At 34.6% G+C, this 22,592-nt stretch overlaps 1 protein-coding gene across 1 annotated transcript in view; it reads left to right on the top strand.

The window, feature by feature from the left end:
* ARID2 (AT-rich interaction domain 2) overlaps window positions 1–22,592 on the top strand; it is a 179,446-nt gene that overhangs the window by 139,195 nt on the left and 17,659 nt on the right. The window contains exons 16-18 of the mRNA XM_043886363.1: window positions 819–967; window positions 20,354–20,492; window positions 20,585–20,670. Of these exons, the coding sequence (XP_043742298.1) occupies window positions 819–967; window positions 20,354–20,492; window positions 20,585–20,670 (374 nt within the window). The remainder of the gene's footprint in view (window positions 1–818; window positions 968–20,353; window positions 20,493–20,584; window positions 20,671–22,592) is intronic.

Raw genomic sequence — 22,592 nt, 5'->3', positions numbered from 1 at the left:
TCTGTGAGGAATTTAACATTATTTTTTCCTTTGTACTATGTATGTTATGAGTGAAATCTGAGTTAAACCTCAAAATGTAATGTTTCAAATTGTTTTAAGCTACATTATAATTATTACGTGTTTTTCAGAGAGAAAAGGATGGTATATAAAGGAAAAAAAATGTAGCTTATATTTCGAAAACTTATGCATACAATTAGAATCCTTTTCTTGTATAATCCATCAAAATTTATAACTGAGCACCTTTCAAGATTGAAGTTGTTAGTTAAAATAGCTTTTACTGTGGAGTAATATTTACAACATTCTACTTAAATGGTTACATCATTTTTTTTTTTACATCATTCTTAACATCTGAAATTCCCTTTGATTTTTACTGTATATGGTTTTATGTTACTCATTACAATCTTAAAGAGATTCTATACAAAGAAATAATAATTTACAATTGATTTTTTTCTTGTGAAGAATATGTGTAAGTAAATAAAATGGGTGCATTTATAATTTTTTTCTCTGTTTAATCTATAGTTGTATTTCTACCCAATTTTATTAATATAAAAATCTTTAATTCTAAGTTATGTGTATTCTGTAACAGTAACAATGCAATCTTGCCTCTGTGATTCATATGAAATGAATTTGACTTCCTAAATATGTTTTTGAAATTAGTTATCTTCTTAAAGAGTATCCAAAAGATAATCATTAAAACTCCCAAGTGTGAATTTTAGGTTGAAAGTGCATAGCTATCACTGTAATCAAATTCACAAACCTATACTCTGTGAATGGTTTTCAGCGTCATTTCACAGACTGTGTGGTTTGTCTTTTCACAGAGCACTCCAGTGACACCTTCACCAGCTGTTCAAGTCCAGAGCCAGCCTAACAGCTCTCAGCCTTCTCCGCTCACTGCGTCCAGTCAGCATGGAGAGCCAGTGAGGAAACCTGGGCACAACTTCATGTGTCTGTGGCAGTCTTGTAAAAAGTAAATGGCAGTTCTGTTTGATATACATAAATGCTCTTTTTTCTGGGATGTCTTTGTATTTAAATTTCTATTTATGGTTTCATGAAAATTTTCTTTTGAAATCACTAACTTTTTAGCAAAAATATTTCATGTTGAAAGTAATATTTATGCAGATCCAGTGTTACCTAAATTGAAATGTATATAAATGTTGGGAAGAGCTTCATTGCCTTATGGTAGTTAGCAGAGAATGTTTAACTATTAGATTTTAACAAAAGAAAATCAGCTAAGAATTTTATGTTATATTTGGCTATGAAAAGAAATAGGTTTTTTAAAGTGGCTTGCAGTTAGTGGCAGCCATAAGATTTCTGTATAACAGACACTTAAAGATATCTGTTAGGAAGAATGATTTGTCTTCAATTTAAGTTTGAGATGGACACACCATGAAAATTTTTAACATTATATTATCTCACAGTTTAATAACTAATAAGTGGAATTGAATTTCTTAAACAAGGCTTTCTTAGGCTTGAAGGAGAACTTGAGAATAATACTAAACTTGAGAGAAATATTGTTTAAACTAAAATCTCAGTTCTTTTAACAGTATTCAGCTAAGAATCCGGGCCTTGTCACTTTTAGAGCTCTAAGACTAAGGTGCACACAATATCCCTCATTTTTTTTTTTTAGATATCAAGATTCCATTTTACTTTTCCTAACTATAGCAGAAATTACTGTGTCCTATTAAAATTATATTTTTCATTATTTTTCTGATATAGACATATTTCATATATAGATTTCTTGTAAGATTGTGGCTATCAGTGTAGCCTAGGGATTATTGATAATATGCAGAATTTCTTTGGACAGTGTTTACCAAACTTTAAATCTCAACCCGTTAGTGGGGCATAAAATCATTTTGGCAAGTCTACCCAGAGGGTTTGCTTGTTTTTCTTTTCAATGAAAAAGTGAATAAAATACCTCAGATTCCATTATGTTGCTAGGGTAAGTATTGTTTTCATTTATATATGTATATAAGTATGTATATCTAGACCTTAGTGTAAAATCTATCAAAAGGGTTTTTTTAAATTAGTGCTTTAGGTTTCCTCTGATCATTTCTTTCATTTATTTAATTTAATTGCTTTTTAAATGTTTATGTTGTAAGTTAATTTGAAACTTTTTTCACTGATGTCAGATTCTTTACTTTTTTTTAAAGATTTTTGTTTTCGTTTTTCATTGCAAAATAGTAGCTGATAGAGTAGGTAGTCAGTTAATGCTGTTTGTTCACTAAAACGTTTGGGAGTAGCTTCTTTAGATGAAGTGTTGAGAATATTTCAACAAAAAAAATCACTGAAAGGGTTAATGAATCTAAATGCATGGCAGTTTCCCATCTTGTTAGTAAGATTGTTGTTACAGAATTTGAATGGTATACCTCCTCTTTTTAAGTCTTTTCAGAAAAATACTCAACAAGACTTCTTAGACTTTGTCAATTTTTAAAGTCAGTTTTAGATACTGCATTGCCAATTAGTTGAGTTTGATTCTGCAAATATTTATTGAGCACCCTCTAGAAGGGTTCATATGTTAGGAGGTAGAGATATAAAGATCACTCTCAACTCTTAGGGAAGCACATGCAAAAAACAAATAAATGACAGTTTAAATAAGTACTATAAAAAATAGTTTCTATGTTATAGCATTATTGGCAGGATGATGAACAGAATGTAATGCTGGGATGGTTAGAAATGTTTCGTTAGAGAGATTACGTTTGAGTTAGTTCTTAAAGTATGAGTAGGAGTTTGTCATGCAAAAATAATTTATTCATAATAGCAAGTGCAGGGAGTTATAGAAGGAACTGTTTATGCCCAGGGAACTGTGAGAAGCTTAGGATATCAAGAGCATAAGGACATGAGGAGAGTAAAGGCTTTTATTACAGTTGACCTTTCATATCTTCAGGGCTTCCCAGGTGGCTCAGTGGTAAAGAATCTGCTTGCAATGCAGGGGATGTGAGTTCAATCCTTGGGTCAGGAAGATCCCCTGGAGTAGGTAATAGCAACCCACTCCAGTATTCTTACCTGGGAAATCCCATGGACCAAGGAGCCTGGTGGGCTAATGTCCATAGGGTTGCAAAAAAGTTGAACATTGACGTAGCAACTGAACAACAACTTCGTATCTGCACTTGAAGGTTCCACCTAACAGGAATTAAAAATATTCTCCCAAAATTCCAGAAAGTTCCAAAAAGCAAAACTTTGCTCACGTGCTGGCAACTATTTACATAGCATTTACATTATTTACAGCTGTTTACATAGCATTTACATTGTATTAGGTATTATAAGTACTCTAGAAATGATTTAAAGTGTACAGGAAGATATTCTTAAGTTATATGCAGATACTTCACCATTATTTATAAAGGACTTAAACATCTGCAGATCTGAGGGGAACCTGGAGTCAATCCCCAATGGATACCAAGGGATGACTGTTCATTTTTAATTTAAATTCCAGGTGGAAAAATACATGTAGTAGCTATTGTCCCTAAATAACTATGCTCTGATTTCTTTAATATCTGCTCAAAAATATTAATGAAGACTCTTCCTTGATGCATTCAGATTTAGAACTAAAATTATATCTTTCACCAATAAATTACTGTGAAATGCACTACTCACCCTTACATCACACATGTTAGTAATTTCTTTTTTAATCTGCAGGCATGTATCTTTAAAAAATTAGGACACTACTCTTTAGCCATAATTTATAACCCTGCAGAAAAATAACATTAATTACTTCAATTTTATGAGTTCTTCAAATAGGCAGTCAGTGTTTACATTTCTTCACTTGTCTTCTGCTTATTTAGAGTCTGAGTTGGAACCCAAGATTCAAACACTAACTAAGGTTGAAAAGGCTGTTGTGTCTTTTTTAATCTGTAGATTACCCTCCATCTCTCAATTTTTCTCCTCACAGTTTTTTGTTGATAAAAGCAGGTCATTTGTCCTGTAAAGCATCACAGTCTGATTTTGCTGCTATTGTGTAGCATGTTACTCTGACTTGGAATTTTCTGTATGTTCGTAGTTAGGTCCAGATGTTTGATAAGATTCCAGTTTGATTTTTGTGAACCGTGTTTTAGAAATGACATTGTGTACTTCATCAGGCAATAGGTACTATCTAGTGTCTCTTTTTGTGATGTAAACAGCCATTGAAAATTATGGCCTAGATACATTATTTTGTTTATAAAATGTAACGTTTCCTTTTTATCAATTGTCTGATTTCTTTGAGGAATAGTTAGTTTCTAGAGAAAAGACCAGATTATTGAATATTTCTCTTATTTACCAATTTTCAAAATAATGAGTTGTTTACTGACTGCACAAAGGTGACTATGAGATGAGGTTTTTTTTTTTTTAATTTGGTTTTTGATTTTAGTATCATTGTAAATGAACTTGTGAACATAAGCATATTTGAGATATTTCAATCCATTGCAGATACTGTATCCTTCTTAATGTTCAGATTGTCCCATCTTTGGCCAGTGAAGGCCTGTTCAAGCTGGATGTGATCTTAATTTGTCTTTGACAGCTTCCTTTCTCCCTGTTAGACGAAATGTTCTGGACTTAACTTGTGTATTTCCTGCCCCATACGGGGAATCAACTGTTTCTCCAAGGACATCTGATGTCTTTTAATGGGAAATGATATTTAATCTGGGCTTCAGGAAGTATCCATTGCTTTTACATTGGCTATTGTTTCTAGGACTTTTCAGTGAAGAGACTAGAAAAACCATGGTTCGGAAAAACCATGTTTCATGTTCAGAATGACCTTCTCAACTCTTAGATCATAAATTACATATTTTGTTGCCTTCTACACTTTAATATTTTAACTTTTTGATCCATCAGTAACTTAGTTTCTATGTAAAGTTAAGTGTGACTGTTGTTTTCCAAATTACTAATATTTGATGAGTTCATTTTTCCCTTAAGTATTTGAATGGCCACCTTTGATATGTACTTAATTTCTATATGCTTTTTCTGTTTCTGAATTACTTGTTATCCCAATGGTCTCTGTCCTTATCATACTGTCACTTTCAGTTTTGATGTTGGATGGGAAGTTCCTCCTCCTAATTTCCCTTTTCAGTGTTGCTCATTTTTTCAAGCACTTACCTTGTATTAGACACTCTGTTAATTTTCAAAATTAAAGTGATATATAAGTCAGACTTGGTACCTACACAGATATTTATCCTTTCAAATGAACTTTAGAATGTTTCCAGAGATTACCCCAGGGAAGCATGTTGGAATTTTTATTTTAATTGCTTTTAATGAATGACTATTTTTGTTTGTTTTTAGGTAGTGAATATTTTTCCAATATTGATTTTTTTCCTTAGAAGAAAAAAGTATCATTCCATGGTATTATAGTCTTATTCAACTCAGTAGAACTTTAATATTTGTTCCCATAAATTCTACAACTTTCATAATTTTATTGCTAGTCATAGTTCTTATTTCTTGTTATTCATAAATGATCTTAACTTCCACTGTATTTTTAACTGGTGGTTGTTTTCTATATTTATGCCTTAATTAGTCCTCTCATCCAATTATAATATCTAATGTTTCCAGAACAGCTATATAATAGTAGTGGTAATATTTATCTTATTTCTTCAAAAAAAATAATAGACTTTTTCAAAATTTTCATTTTTAATTGAAGGATAGTGTTAGTGTTACTCATTCAGTCTTGTTTGACTCCCTGTGACCCGATGGACTGTCGCTCACCAGGCTCCTCTGTCCATGGCATTCTCTAGGCAAGAATACTAAAGTGGGGAGCCATTCCCTTCTCCAGGGCATCTTCCTGACCCAGTGATTAAATCCAGGTCTCCCACGCTGCAGGCAGATTCTTTGCTGTCAGAGCCACTGGGGAAGCCCAATTGAAGGATGATTGCTTTACAATATTGTGTTGGTTTCTGCCATACAGCAGCACGAATCAGCCATAGCTATACATATGTCCTCTCCTTCTGGAGCCTCCTTCCCACCTCCCACCCCATCCCACCCCCTAGGTTGTCACTGAGTCCCTGTTTAAGTTCCCTGAGTCATTTAGCAAATTCCCACTGGCTGTCTACTTTACAGCTGGTAGTGCGTATGTTTCCGTGCAACTCTCTCCATTCATCCCGCCCTTTCCTTCCCCCTCTCCTTGTCCATAAATCTGTTCTTTATGTCTGCATCTTCATTGCTGCCCTGAAAATAGATTCATCAGTACCATCCTTCTAGATTCCATATATATGCATTAATATACAATATTTGATTTTCTCTTTCTGACTAAACTTCACTCTGTATAATAAATAGGCTCTAGGTTCATCCCCTTCTTAGCACTGACTCAAACATGTTCCTTTTTATGGCTGAGTAATATTCTGGGGGGCGGGGGTGTGTGTGTGTGTGTGTACACATATACCACAGCCTCCATGTCCTAGCTATTGTAAATAGTGCTGCAGTGAAAACTGGGGTACATGTGTCTTTCTCAATTATGGTTTTCTCGGGGTATATGCCGAATAGTGGGATTGTTGGGTCGTATCATAGTTTTATTCCTAGTTTTTTTTAAGGAATCTCCATACTGAATAGACTGTTTTTTAAAGCAGTTCTAGGTCTCTAAAAATGTTGAATCAATAGTGTAAGTTTTCTCATATACTTTCTCTTCTCTGCACAGTTTCCCCTAATATTAACATCTTGAATTAGTGTAGTATGTATGTTACGATTGATGACTAGAAGCAAGTCCGTAGTTTCCATTAAGATTCACTCTTTGTGTTATGTACACTTCTCTGTATTTTGACCGTGCATGCTATCATGGATCTACTGTTACAGTGTCATACAGAATATGATTACCACTGAAAATCTTCTGTGCTTCACATATTCACTTCTCCTCACTGCCTCCCTTTCTAACCCCTGCTAAATACTGATTTTTTCCCCCACTATCTTTGTATAGTTTTGCCTTTTCCAGACTGTCATGTAATTGGAAGCATATAATATGTAGCCTTCTCAGATTGACTTCTTTCACTTAGCAATAAGTATTTAAGGTTCTTCCATGCCTTTTGTGGCTTGATCGCTTATTTTTATTGCTGAATGATACTGCATTGTATGGATGTACCAGTTTGCTTACCCATTCAACTATAGAAGGACATTTTGGTTACTTTTGGTTTTGGACAATTATAAATAAAGCCACTATAAACATTTATATGCAGGTTTTTGTGTGGTCATACTTTGTCAGATAATTTGGGCAAATATTTAGAATTACATTTGCTTGATCATATGTTTAACATTGTAAGACACTATCAAACTGTTTTCCAAAGTGGCTGTGCCGTTTTGCATTCCCACCAATAATGAATGAGAGTTCTGTTGCTCCATATCCTCACCAGCATTTGATACGGTCACCTTTTTAGATTTTAGCCATTCTATATCTCATTTTAATTTCTATTTCCTTAATGACAAAAGATGTTGAGTATTTATGCTTATTTACAATTTGTATATTCTTTTTGGTGGGGTGCCTGTTTAGATTTTTAATTCATTTTTTAACTGGGCTGTTCACCAAGTTTTTAGTAATCCATTGGTATTAAACTTTGTCAGATGCTTTTACTGTATCTGTTGATATAATTATACAATTTTTCTTCCTTAAGCTTTTGGTGTGGTGGATTAGATTAATTAAATTTTGAATATTGAACCATCCTGTCATACCTGGAATAAATAAATTTTTTTTTTCCAGCTTTCCTTAAGATACTTACTCAGGGCTTCCCTTGCGGCTCAGCTGGTAAAGAATCCGCCTGCAATGCGGGAGACCTGGCTTCGATCCCTGGGTTGGGAAGTTCCCCTGGAGAAGGGAAAGGCTACCCACTCCAGTATTCTTGCCTGGAGAATTCCATGGACTGTATAATCCATGGGGTTGCAGAGAGTCGGACTTGGCTTAGTGACTTTCACTTTCACTCACAATTGGCCTCAATGGCTTTAGCGAAGGAGTAAAGCAGGGTAGGGGGGCCACACTGACAAAGTGAATCATTCATTTCATTCATTTTTGGTTAGTATGTAGTTCTTTTTACACATCGTTTGCTTTGATTTGTGAATGTTTTCTTGATGATTTTTACTTCTGTGTTCGTGAGAGATACTAGTCTGTAGTTTTTCTTCTTTGTGTGATTTTACTAGTACAGTAATTTTAGCCTTCTAGAATGATTTAGGAAATATTCAGTCCACCTCCATTTTCTTGTAGGGATCATAGAAAATTGGTATCATTTCTACCTTAAATGTTTGGTAGAATTCACCAGTGAAAGCATCTAGGTCTAGTGCTTTTTTATTGTCTTTGGAAGGTTATTGATTCTGTTTCCTTCAGATTATCTGCTAATCCTTGTGGAGTTTTGGCAGATTATGTCTTTTTTTGTTCCACTTCATCTAAGTATCAAATTTGTGGCATAAAATTATTTATAATATTTATTATCCTTTTTATCAGGGGTCCTCCACCTCAGAGCCAAAGACTGGTACTCGTCTGTGGCCTGTTAAGAACCAAGCCACACAGGCCGCACAGTAGGTGGTGAGTGACAGGCCAGCAAGGGAGGCTTCATCTGTGTCTATAGCTGCTCCCATCACTTGCATTACTGCCTGAGTTCCACTCCCTGTTCATCGAGTTCAACAAATGTAATTTGCTTGAATAATCTCAGTACCTTCCCCAGTTCGTGGAAAAATTGTCTTCCACTAGACTAGTCTCTAGTGCCAAAAAGGTTGGGGACCACCGCTTTTAATACCTGTGGGCTCAGTAGCTATAGCCCCCCCCCCCCCCCCGTGCCCCTTATATCTGGTATTAGTAATCTGTATTTTCTCTGATTTATTTTCTTGCTTAAGCTGGCTAGAGGTTTACCTTTTCCAGCTTTTGGTTTTGTTAATTTTCTTTCTTGATTGCCCGTTTTCCTCTAATTGATTTTTGCTCTGATTTTTATTCTTTTCTTTTGTTTGCTTTGAGTTTACATTGCTCTTCTTTTTCTAGGTTCCTAAGATGGAAGTTTAGATTATTGATTTTAGATGGTCTTTTCTAATACATACATTTAATGCTATAACTTTTCTCTGTATACTGTATTAGCTGTAGCCCACAAATTTAGATAAGTTGTATTTTCATTTTGAATTAGTCAGAATGTTTTAGAAGTTTGTTGTTTGGTCTCCAGATATTTTGAGACATTTCAGCTCTCTGTTAGTGGTTTCTAGTTTAATTCCATTGAGATCTTAAAATTTATTTTATGTTATTTGTATTATTTTAAATTTGTTAAGATATGTTTTATATGGTCTGTTTTGGTGAATGTTCCTTTAAGCATGAGAAAAATGTATTTTCTATTATTGAATGAAGTCTTATATAAATGTCAATTAAATCCAATTGATTGATGGTGCTGTGTAGTTCAACTATATCCTTACTGATATTCTGCCTGCTAGAATTACGAGTTGCAGGTAGAGGTGTGCTGAAATCTCCAAATATAATGGTGGATTTTTTCCATTTCTCCTTGCAGTTCTATCAGATTGTGCCTCATATTTTGATGCCTTGTGTTAGAATTATATACCTTAAGAATTGTCTTTGTGAAAGATTGACATGTTTATCATTATGTAGTAATGTCCCTCATAATATCCTTGCTCTCAGGTCTGCTTTTATGAAATTAATGTAATTAATCCAGGTTTCTTTTGATTAGTGTTAGCGTGGTATATGTTTCTCCTTCCTTTACTTTTAGTCTGTGCCTTTTCATGTAACCACACATTGCTTTATATTTACTTTGCCAGTCTTTGTCTCTTAATTAGTGTATTTAGACCAGTCATGTTTAAAATGATTATTGATACAGTTGTATTAATGTCTATCATATTTGTAAATGTGTACTGTTTATTCCACTGTTTGTGTTTCTTTTGTCCATGTTATTCCTCTTTTTTCTTTTAATCGAGTACTTTATATGGTTCCATTTTCTTCTCTCTCTTAGTATAATTGCTTCTTTGAAAATTTTTTATGGTTTTCCTAGAGTTTGAAATATATATTTATAGGTATTCTAAGTCCACTTTCAAACAATATATGGCTTCCTGGATATTTTAGTTACCTTGTAACAGAGTATTCTTTCCTAGTGTCCCTTATGCCATTGTTTTCCTTCATTTTAATTAACCAGAAGTTATAATTGCCAAATACATTGATGCTTTACCAATATTTTGAACAAACATTTGTCTATTAGATCAGTCAATAAGAAATATGAAATATTTTGTCTCCATTTGTTCCTTCTCTAGCACCCTCCTTTCTTTGTACAGATCTTGGTTTTTTACCTCTGCCGCTTTGCTGTCTCTAAAGAACTTCCTTTAACGTTTCTTGTAGGCAGGGGTACTGTGCAGATGCACTCAGTTTTTGTTTGTCCAAGAAAGTCTTTATTTCTCCTTCACTTTTCAAAGACAATTTTGTGTACACAAAATTCTAGGTTGATGAATCTTTTTCTTTGAACACTTTATATAAATATTTCACTCTACTCTCTTTTTTTGCATAGTTTCTCAAGAAGCATCCAGTATAATCTTATCCTTGTTCTTCTGTTAGTAAGGATTTTTTCTCTTTGGTTTCTTTCAAGATTTTTTTGTCCTTGGATTTTAGCAGTTTGAATAAGATATGCTTAAGTGTAGTTCTTTTTTACATTTAGCCTGTCTGATGTTCTGTGAGTTTCCTAGATCTGTGGTTTGGTATGTTGTTAATTTTAGAAAATTCTCAGCCATTCTTAATTCAAATATTTCTTGTTTTTTCTCTCTTTCCCCTCTTTCTGCTATTCCCAGTATACGTATGTTATACCTTTTATAATTATCTCACAGTTCTTGGACATTCTGTTTCTCTTTTTTTCAATTTTTCTTTTCTCTTTGTTCTTCAGTTTGGGACGTTTCTGTTGACATATTTTCAAGCTCACCAATTTTTTTGCCGTGTCTAGTCTACTGATGATTTTCATCAAAGGCATCCTTTGTTTCAGTTTTTTTTTTTTTTTTATTTCTAGCATTTCCTTTTGATTCTTCATATCTCCATTTCTCTGCTTACATTACCTATCTCTTCTTACATGGAACAACTTTTTTCATTAGCGTCTTAACCTGTTAATCATAATTATTTAAAATTCCCAGGGTGATAATTCCAAAATCTCTGCCATGTCTGAGTCTGGTTCTGATGCTTGTATTGTATCTCCAGTCTGTAGTTTAATTTTGCTTTAACACATAGCGTGCCTTTTTGTTGAATGTTGGATGTGTATCAGTAAGTAGTGTGAGTTTTATGTTTATTTAGCAAGGAGTTACATTATGTTAATGTTTGCTGTTGTGTTTGGGTTTCCTCAGATATCCTTTTAAAGTAGAGTCTGTATCTGACAGCTCTGTCAGTTGTAATCCACAGTTGTGCTGAAAACACTGTTGATGAAGTGATAGCGTACTAGGGAGGGGAAACATTTTATACTCTCATGATTAAATTTTACCTTTTTGAAACGTGGATTTGAGTCTCTGGAGCTATGACTTTGAGAAGAGTTTCATATCCATTATTTTTCTCCCCTTATATGAGATAGGGAATCTGAAGGAGCTCAAATTATCTGATTGCTCTTGCCCTAGGTCAAATAAGGCTCTGGTCATTTTTCCTGAGAGCAGGCCTTAATTAAGGAGAAAAGAACACCCCAGGCATATTTTAAAATGTTACTTTCTCCCTCTCCCTGTTGTGAGTATTAGGGAGTTTTTTTTCCAGTCTACCAGGAGAACCTGCTAGGGTTCCTGGAAATAAAACAAAAGTGTGGGCTTTCTCCAGAGATTGGCCCTTCAGGATTTTTTACCTGTCAGGATAGTCCGTACTGGATCTCCATCAATTCATAGTTCCTGCTTCAGTATTCCTCTCCATTACTGACTTAAGTAATTATTTGTGTTTCTTTATATTTAGCAGTCTACTTAGTTTTTAGGGAAACAGTTTGCCTTGTGATCTCAGTTCTCTGATGATTTTAAATGTTGTTAATTTTCATTTTGTTCCACAGTTTTTCTTGTTCTGAGGATGGGAGTGACAACTTCCAGGCTCTTTATATGTCTGAACAGAAACTAGAAGTCCTTGTTCTTATCTTTATTCTTATTAATATATTGTCAGCATGATGTCAATGTCAGTTTATAATTGAAATATATAATGTATCATTATATTTTGTCTTTGACTTTTTGTTTGTTTTTACCTCGCTTTGTTCTTTCAAACACTGAGTACCAAAGACTACTTGAAGGTGGTACCTGAAACCAAAAAGTTACATACCATGAGACCAATTTGCAAATTGTATTGAAGTCCTTTTTCAGTGTTCCTTAAAATATTTGGTAAAAGAATTTCTTAGGGTCAAAAATCTAGCCTGTAGCTTATTAAACAAACTTTATTCTTTGAGAGTTGTGTATACAATAAGGAGAATTATGTACAAATGCTAATCTCAAACCTAGTATTCTTTCAGAATTTTCAAACATTTAAAGAAAAAAATCATAGTATAATGGATGGTGTGTATAAAAGTGTAATGCCTCAGTTTTTACCTAGTTAATGAATGTGTACAAATTATCCAGGTAAACAATCATGTATTCTAGGATAGTAGAAAAAAATCAGATCTTTAGTGTTAGACATATCTGGTTTGAAATCCCAACTCTTGCCACATGGCTCTAGAAACTATGGCTCTAGAAAGTTATAGAAAGCTTGAACGCTTGTTTCCTCAGCAGTATAGTGGTAATAGTTTTGCCTTCTTCAGAAGGCTATCACAGAACTCAGGTAAGATGATGTTTGTGAATATATATGAATACACAATGAGTTATCAACAGACAGAACTTCATGTAAAAAGAGGTGCTCCACACTGTGTGCAGCTTTGTCGAGATGGTGTGAGGTAGTCTGCTGCCATAGCTTTCAAAGATTCAAGTAAGAATCGAAAGATTCAGCGTATTTGCGTGCTTTATTTATCTTATTGAAAATAAACACACACACCATTCATTGTTATCTCCAAGCTTCTGTTTGGTTTATTAAGCATAATGTTATCATAACGCCTAACTTTACAAATATGTTTCCATACTACTTTTCAACTGTGAACTATTATTTTATCCCATATTCAGATTTTACTGGAGTGTTCACATTTTAAAAGCATATTTAAACAAGATTCCTGACAATACATTTTCTGTTTTGCTATATAAAATATGTAACTGTATTACAGAACAGTAGGTTAGAAATAAGTTGGTTGTTAATAATATTCTACTATTATTAATATTTTATTGTTATTGATATTATAACTTATTAGGAGGAAAAGAAGCAGAGCCAAAGACTGTTGGTTTTGGCTGTCTTCCAAACCCTCTTCCTCAGTTGAGATACTTTCCATATATTGAGTATTACTTGGAGCTACAATCTCTTTCTCTCCAAAAGCCAAAAATAGACCAAATACTTGCATCTTTCCTCATTTCCTTTGGCAACTAAGCCAGTCAGTCAGTTGTTTCTGTCTGTGGCTTTGAATCTGGGCTGACTGGGGCAAAGAAGCTGAGAGTGGAGAATTCATGCCTGCAGCAGCAGAAGCATTTAGTTTCCAACCAGTAATATTGCTTTTTACAACTAATAATACAGCTGTTTTAAAAACTAAAATGTGCTTGCAGTGTAGGTTTTTTGATATATCATTTAGTGCATCTATTAAATGCATATTTTGCTTTTTAATGAATATTTTCCTGCAGAGTATATATCCCATGTGTTTTAAGTCAAATTAAATTTTTTTGCAGGAAGAGGGCTATTAAGAGGGGCATGGAATACTTTTTTGGTCATTAAGGGAAAATAACTTGCCAAGAACTTAAGCAGTTAAGAAAACTGTAAATGAGAATATCTGAACTGAAGTGCTATTTTCAGTCCTTTTAGTTTTGTTTTAAAGACAGGAAATAATCTTAGCTTTTTAGCTACAGATGTTTGTTTTTAAACTGTTCTTTTACATATGGTAAATCATTAAAATATTATAATATATACTATTAATATATAACCTCCTGCATTGATTGAAGGATTTTAAATAATGTTTATCTACTTCACTTATGTTTTCATGACGCCTAAGAAAGTGTTTGATGGTAGGAAAAATGATATTAGTAATCATAGTATAGATTATACCAATAATGTCATGGTTTTTGGCTTTTAAATGTTCTGGTAGAAAGTGTTTTAACCTCAAGTGTTTGCTTAGGGGAGTTAAAATCAGAAAACTTGCACCTAGTAGCCTTATTGAATAACTTGTTCAGTTGAACCAAACTGCTTTTCACTAGGATAAAGGAAAAAAGGAATTTGGCTGAAGGGGATTTCAATGAAAGAATAAAGGCTAATCCTGAGCTTTAGCTGTGACTATTTGAGTAATGAGCAGGAGATTAGGCATTATAATATAATATATTATAATATACAATATATATATACATGTGTGTATATATATAATATACAATAATACATTATAATATACAATATAAATTGTATTGATGATGTAATTGAAAATAATATATATCTTTGAAAGATGGCCAGTGACTGAGAAAAAGTGTTGGATATATTTGCTATAATAAATGTACTACATATTAAATTTTGTATCACTTTGCCAGATACTGTAAATCTAGTTTCTATCTTTTGAGAAAGTAACAGGATCCAAAAAAAAGTGTTTCTACTGTTTTTAGTTGGAGTAGCATTCATATTGTTATACTTAAGTATAAGATTCAGGAGAAACAGAAAGATAGAAGATGCAAAAGAAGGGATAGTTTATGAAGAAACAAAATAGAATTCAGTATATAAGTGAAGGAGTTAACCCTGGACATAGTGGCTACTTCTGGCTAATATCTAAAGGAAGGAAAAATGATTAATGACAGAAGATATAAAGAAAAAGGAAGTTAAGGAAGCTCTAACAGAGTAACTTTAATTCTTTCAGTAATAGCCCGTTCCCCCACCCAGAGATGTAAAAATCACTTAGTTCACAAACTCACATGAATACAGGTGAAGACAAGCTCTAAATAAGATTGAAGTTCAGTGTTTAACAAAAGGTGAAAAGTTTGGAGCAGTCTCTGTGGGGAGTGTTTTTGGGTGCAGAAATTAATAAAATGAGTTGTGAGTAATAGTTGATAATAGGGACCATTAACTTGGAGATAGACTAGTAAACTTTACTGAGCAAGGTATGACAATGTTGAAATAGCTGGGGAGAAGATCTCAGAGCACACGATTAACAAGATAGGCAAGGTTAAACGAAAGAGGTTACCCCTGCTACCTACTACAACAACTACTACCAATAATAATGATTATGTTGATAATAGCTCTCATTTATTGTTGGCATGCTATTTGCCAAACAGTTATACATGTGTCACCGTATTTAACCCCTACAGCCACCCTGAAAGCTAGAGTAACAGTAAGGAAAATGCGTTTCAGAGTGAAGTTACTTGCTTAGTTCCTCTAGCTGTGGTTTGTCCCCAAAGTGTGTGTGGGGAGGAGGGGAGGCAGCCTTCACATTGTACATGCCAGAAGTTGCATGTTTATTACAACAGTTTTTCAACAGATTGTGATAAAGCATCTTAAGGAAGGACATTTTTTATTTGTACAAAGGCATCATATAACCATACAATGGCAGTGGTATATAAAATTATATTAGTAACAGACCCAGTCTTAGACTCACAAATATAGAGAATAAACTATGGTTATGGAACAAGAAAGGAGGTGGGGCACGGATAGATTAGGAGTCTGGAATTAGCAGATATAGCTTACTATATATAAATTAGACAAACAGCAAGGTCTTACTATATTCAGTGAAGGTCACTCAGTCATGTCCGACTCTGCGAGCCCATGGCCTGTAGCCTACCAGGCTTCTCCGTCCATGGGATTTTCCAGGCAAGAGTACCGGAGTGGGTTGCTATTTCTTTCTCCAGGGGATCTTCCCAATCCAGGGATCGAACTGGGGTCTCCCGCATTGCAGGCAGGCGATTTACCCTCTGAGACACCAGGGAAACCATTATGGAGAAGACTATGAAGAAGAATATGTATATAACTGAATCAGCTATTGTATACCAGAAACTAACACAACATTGTAAATCAACTCTGCTTCAATTAAAAAAAAAACAATAACCTCAGTTTTGTTTAAAAAACACATATACAAAGTGAAGATTTCTGGTGCCTCAGCAGTAAAAAACCTGCCTGCAGTTCAGATGTGGACTTGATCCCTGGGTCAGGAAGATCCACTGGAGAAGGAAATGACAACCCACTCCAGTATTCTTGCCTAGGAAATCCCTTGGACAGAGGAGCCTGGTGAGCTACAGGCCATGGGCTTGCAGAGTTGGACACAACTTAAAATTAATCAGCAATAACAACCCAAGTGTTAGCAGTTTAGGTAATTGAATCACAAGAAATTTTTATTTTCATTTGGTTGCCCTTATGGATTTTTCTGATCTCTTGAAATGAACGTGTTGTTTGTTTCAGGGGACCGGGTAGGTTGTTGATAGAAAGGTAGTAGTAAGGGAAATTGTTTAGACACAGTGGTAGACGTTAGTGGCATCCCACTTCATGTCTTATTCTTCTCCATCTCAGAAAAAAATATAGTTCTCTGAAAACTCATTATTTTATGTTGAAATTACATTTATGCATTTTAAGTCCAAATATTCCACTTAGTGGATTTGGAAACCTTAATTTCTTTCTACCCTTATCTGATCATTGTAGCCAGCTTCATCACTATTTTAGAACTTCAGCTTGTACCATATTCAGTCAAAGTCTGGTTTGTATGACTTAAAACAGTTAGATGAATAGAGATAAAATAGAATTAGGATGAGTGGAAACACCGTAGGTAAGAGGGACGTAATAGACCCTGTGTTTAGCAGATAAATCGAGCACTTGAAAATTCCTGTTGTCTTAAAACCACATGCACACAGAGTTGTGCGTGTTTAGTAGTTTAAATTGATGTAAAGAAGGACTAACTTCATCCTTTTTTCTTTTCACTGGTAGATTCATCAATTTTATGTATTGTGAATAAATTTGCTTCACTTAAAGTATTGCAGAGTAGTTGGAAATAGATAACATTTTGACTCTGACAAGTCATAGTACATTTGGAGTTTGATTTGTGTGTGTGTTTTTCTGGTGTGTGTAAACAGTTTTACTTTTCAGTTAATAAATTAATAGTATTTAGGTAAAATCTTAAAAGTACAATGAGAACCATCTTCTTGTAATAGTAGTGTTCCAGTCATTATTTCATATTAATGAAATAGCATTATGAGTGAAAGTGTTAGTTGCTCAGTTGTGTCCGACTCTTTGTGACCTCATGGACTGTAGCCCACCATGGAATTCTCCAGGCAAGAATACTGGAGTGGGTAGCCATTCCCTTGTCCAGAGATCTTCCCAACCCAGGGATCAAACCTGGATCTCCCTCATTGCAAGCAGATTCTTTATAACTAGAGTTTTGTACTTTTTGACTTCCTTCACCTATTTCATATCCTGCCCCTCATCTCCTGCCTCTGACAACCACCAGTCTCTTCTCTTTACCTGTGACCTTAGTGGGAGGGTTTGGTTTTTTTGTTGTTGTTGTTATTCTTTTTTTCACCTTCCACATAGTAAATGAGTTTATATACTTGTCTTTCTTGGTTTGACATGTTTCACTTAGCATGATCCCCTTGAGGCCATCCAGATTACAGATGGCAAGATTTTCTCCTTTCTTCATGGCAATATAATATTTCTCTGTGTGTATACCACATTTTCTTTCTATTCATCTGTTGATGGACCCGTTGTTCAGTCACTAAGTCATGTCTGACTCTTTGCAAACCCATGGACTGCAGCACACCAGGCTTCCCTGTCATTCATGTCTCCCAGAGTTTGCTCAAATTCATGTCCATTGAGTCGATAATGCCATCCAGCCATCTCATCCTCCGTCACTCCCTTCTCCTCCTGCCCTCAATCTTTCCCAACATCAGGGTCTTTTCCAATGAGTTGGCTCTTCACATTAGGTGACCAAAGTATTGGAGCTTCAGTTTCACTATCAGCCCTTCCAGTGAATATTGAGGGTTGATTTCCCTTAGGATGGACTGATTTGATCTTTTTGCAGTTGAAGGGACTCTTCAAGAGTCTTCTCCAGAACTGCAGTTCGAAAGCATCAGTTCTTCAGTGTTCAGCCTTCTTTATGGCCCAACTCTCCCGTCTCTACATGACTACTGGAAAAACCATAGCATTGACTATACGGATCTTTGTCAGCAAATTGATGTCTATGCTTTTTAATGTAGTGTTTAGTCTTGTCATGGATACTTAGGTTGTTTCTGTATCTTGGCTTTTGTAAATAATGCTACAGTGAACATGGGGGTGTACATATCTTTTCAAGTTAGTGTTTTCATTTATGTGGTAAATATCCAGAGTGGGAATTGCTGGATCATATGGTAGTTCTATTTTTAACATTTTGAGAAATCTCTGTATTGTTTTTCATAGTAGCCACACCAGTTTACATCCTCACTAAGGGTGCCCAGGGACAGGGGTTTTGTTTTTCTCCACATCCTCACCAGCACTTCTTCTTTCTTGTCTTTTTGATAGTAGTCTTCCTAACACGTGTGAGGTGACATCTCATTGTGGTTTTGGTATTGATTTCTTCATGTACCTGTATGCCTTCTTTGGAAAAGTGTCCAGTTAGAACCTCTACTCATTTTAAAATTTTGGGATTTTTGCTGCTGAGCTGTATGAGTTCCTTATGTACTTTGGATGTTAACCCCTTATGAGATATATGATTTGTAAATATTTTCTCCCATTCAGTACATTGTCCTTTTACTTTGTTGATTGTTTCCATTGCTTTCACAGTCGCTTTTTAGTTTGATGTTGTGCCACTTACTTATTTTTGCTTGTTTTCGTTTATTGCTGCCTTTGTTTTTGGTATCAGTATCAAACCTGCAAAAATCATTGCTGAAGCCTGTGTTCAGCAACGTACCACTTCTGTTTTCTTCTAGGACTTTTATGATTTCAAACCTTACATTCCAGTCTTTAACCCATTCTGAGTTAATTTTTTTTTGTATGGTATAAAAGAGTAGTTGAGTTTCTTTTTTTTGCATGTGACTGTGCATTGTTACCAACATTTCTTATTGAAGACATTGTTTTCTATTATATATTTTTGACTTCTTTATCATAAATTAATTGATTATATATCCATTAATTTATTTCTGGTCTCTCTGTTCTGTGTGTCTGTTTTTATGCAGATAGCCTACTGTTTTGATTACTATAGCTTTGTAATACAGTTTGAAATTATGGCACATGATGCCTCCAACTTTTTGTGTTTCTCAGGATTTCTTTAGCTTTTTGGGATCTTTTGTGATTCTGTACAAATGTTAGGATTAATTGTTGTATTTCTATGAGAAATGCCATTGGAATTTTGGTAGGGAATGTATTGACTATGTAGATCGCTTTGGGTAGTATGTCACTTTAAACTGTATTAATTCTTTGAATCCATGATAGTTTTATAGTAAACTATCAGGAATGACTTATATAGATGAAGTATTTATAGATGGAATGAAATATGTCAGTTACAATGGTTTTTAACATCATCTTTTATATGTCAGTATTCAGTTATTTTGATTAAAATTTATTTTAAAATGCCTATCATTTATTTCCTGAAGGAATATTAATTTGAAATATTATGTATGTGCTCCACATCAGAAATTGGCTCAAATATAGATATGTTTATCTCACATCCATAAAAAATTGAATTCTGAGAGAGTTCTGCTATAAACTTTAAAAGATATTGACTATATAAATATTTGAGTTAGTAGTTAGTAATTGAAGTCTTTTAATTTAGTCTTTGGTGTCTGAATTCCAGCATTCTCTCTCATTGCCATATATTCTATTTAACAAGGGAGTAGTACAGTATCTGATTTTCTTCAGATTTCTGTCCTTGTCCAGATATACTCAGGTATTTGTATTATTAAACCTCAAGGTCTGTAACTGAGTAGGGTATGATGTTGGAGAAACGAGAGACATGACTTCTTAAACATGGATGGACATACAAAATGTGAATTCAGCTAAAGAGCCAGACTCACCAAAGCTTATAGCATTTAGATTTTTATATTGAATATGCTGGAGTTTATTATATGTGATATGAAATCTGGTAAATGCTTGAGCAGCTTCTAAAAGTACAACCGAGTATGGTATTTGTTTATAAGATTATGCTCTGTTGTGTTTTCAAATGAAATTTTATCTACTTTCAAGAGATTCTTAACTGAATTTCATTGAAGGTAGGGAAATGAGACTGAAATATTAAGCTTATATCAAATTACCGGAAGTATTAAGAACTTTTGAGTATTTGGCTTTTAAGTAAAAGCAGAAATTTTAAAAATATTATTTGAAATGATATTTATTTATACTGTTTTGCTCAATATTTGTTCTGGAGCTTTTGTATTACGAGAGCAGGTTTTCTATTTTAAAGAACATATCTAAGTGTCAGAAAATTTCTACTACTTTTATTTTTTGTAGGTGGTTTCAGACCCCCTCACAGGTTTTCTACCACGCAGCAACTGAACATGGAGGAAAGGACGTGTATCCAGGGCAGTGTCTTTGGGAAGGTTGTGAGCCTTTTCAACGGCAGAGGTTCTCTTTCATCACTCACTTACAGGTACACTTTCTTAAACTATTTGATTTGTAGCTCATTTGGTTGTATTAGAGACCTTGATGCTTATGTTTTTTTATTTCCATTTTCTTAAAAAGGACAAGCACTGTTCAAAGGATGCCCTGCTTGCAGGATTAAAACAAGATGAACCAGGACAAGCAGGAAGTCAAAAATCTTCTACCAAGTAAGGAACATGAGTTTACTTCCTGTTGCACATTTAAATAAAAGACAAATCAGGAAACTAGGCAAAATAGCAATAAAAGGCAATTCAGCATGTCAGGAGACAGGAAACCTGGGTTGTAGTCCAGCTATGTATGTGACCCTGTTCAAATTGCATAAGTGCCCTAGGAATAACTTTTCGTATTGGCTGGACTAGATGGTGTATAAGTACCTTGTAGCTCTAATGTTTTGATTCCACTTTGTAGACAAGTCATTTGGTAGTAATGACAGATGATATATGAGAAATGCTTTGTAAATTGGAAATAAATATATGATTCTTTGTCCTTTGAGAGAGGAGTTGAACATGTGCTTGATAATGGCAGAGAGATTTGTTCCTACAGCTACTCCTGAGGAGAGGCTAAAACGGCATGTGGTGGTCCAACGTAAAGTGTGTATGTCACGTTTACTGTTTGTTATCATTTACCTTTTATTTCATGAACACTTAGAATACTTGTAGTCAAGACTGTGGATTCCTATAAGGTCCTTCTTAGATTTACATAGTATCTCCTATTTTATACTTTCCAACTGAGGCCTTTAATTCTAAATAATACAGTCAGCCATCCAGATCTTCAGGTTCAGCATCTGAGGATTCAACCAACCAGGGATCAAAAATATTTGAAAAAAATTTTGAATTTGCCATGTACTAGCAACTATTTACATATCATTTGCATTGTACTGAGTATATAAGTAATCTGAATGGTTTAAAACACACAAGAGGATGTGTGTAGGTTATATGCAAATCCTGTCATCGCTTGGTATCTGTCTGGGATTGGCTCTAGGATTTTGGTATCCTCAGGAGGTCCTGGAACCAGGCCCCCATGAATACCAAGGGATAGTTGTATTTTAGTTATTATAATATGAAGATAAATTAATTTGTCCACATTTGTTGAGATATTGCTGTGTACTGAACATTATGCCAAACATAGGGAATTATAAGGACATGGTTTAGTCTTAACTTCAGAGAGTTTAAATTCTAGACAGAACTACAAGTATGGGAACACCAGAAGCTGCTTACATACTTTATTCATTCTATTATTTTTTAGTCTCTCCATTACTATTCATTCCTTAGCTAGGCACTAAAATATGACATGAAGTATACATGACCAAGATATGTTTTGCCCTTCTCAAGTCTGGAGATACAATGAGAGATATAGATGATTCTTATTAAATGGCATCAAATGCACAGGACACTGTGAAAGCCCACCTACACCAATGTAGGAGACCATGGAAGGCTTTCTGATAGAAAGTAAATCCAAACTGAGACCTATAGAATGAGGGAAAAATAGCTGAGGCTTTCATAAGCCATAAACATGAGTTTGGATTTACCCTCAAAGCAGTGGAAAGTTACTTTTCTGCCAAATACATTTTTCTGTAATCTTCACTGTACAGTTGACCCTTGAACAACACAGGTATCAATTGGAAGGATCTACTAACAAGTGAATATTTGTCACAGTAAATACTATGGTGCCACACCATCTCTGGTTGGTTGAATCCACAGATATGGAACTGCAGGTATGGGGGGGTCAAATGTAAAGTTACATGCATATTTTTGACTGCAGGGAGAGTGGGTACCCAAACTCCCATGTTGTTCAAGGGTGAACTGTATTTAATTTGTATTTATTAATGTAGCTTTCAGCCTCCCTGGTGACTCAGATGGTAAAGAATCTGTCTCCAATGCAGGAGACCCAGGTTCAGTCCCTGAGTTGGGAAGATCCCCTGGAGAAGGAAATGGCAACCCACTCCAATACTCGAGCCTGGTGAATCCCATGGACAGAGGTGTCTGGTGGGCTACATACAGTTCATGGGGTCACAAAGAATCAGACATGACCGAGTGACTTTCATTTCACTTCTGTGTAGCTTGTAAGAGTATGCTGTAATATGTTTGAT

Source organism: Cervus elaphus, chromosome 3, assembly GCF_910594005.1.
Source record: "Cervus elaphus chromosome 3, mCerEla1.1, whole genome shotgun sequence".
Lineage (NCBI taxonomy): Eukaryota > Metazoa > Chordata > Mammalia > Artiodactyla > Cervidae > Cervus > Cervus elaphus.
This window is presented reverse-complemented; position numbering and strand designations above follow the sequence as displayed.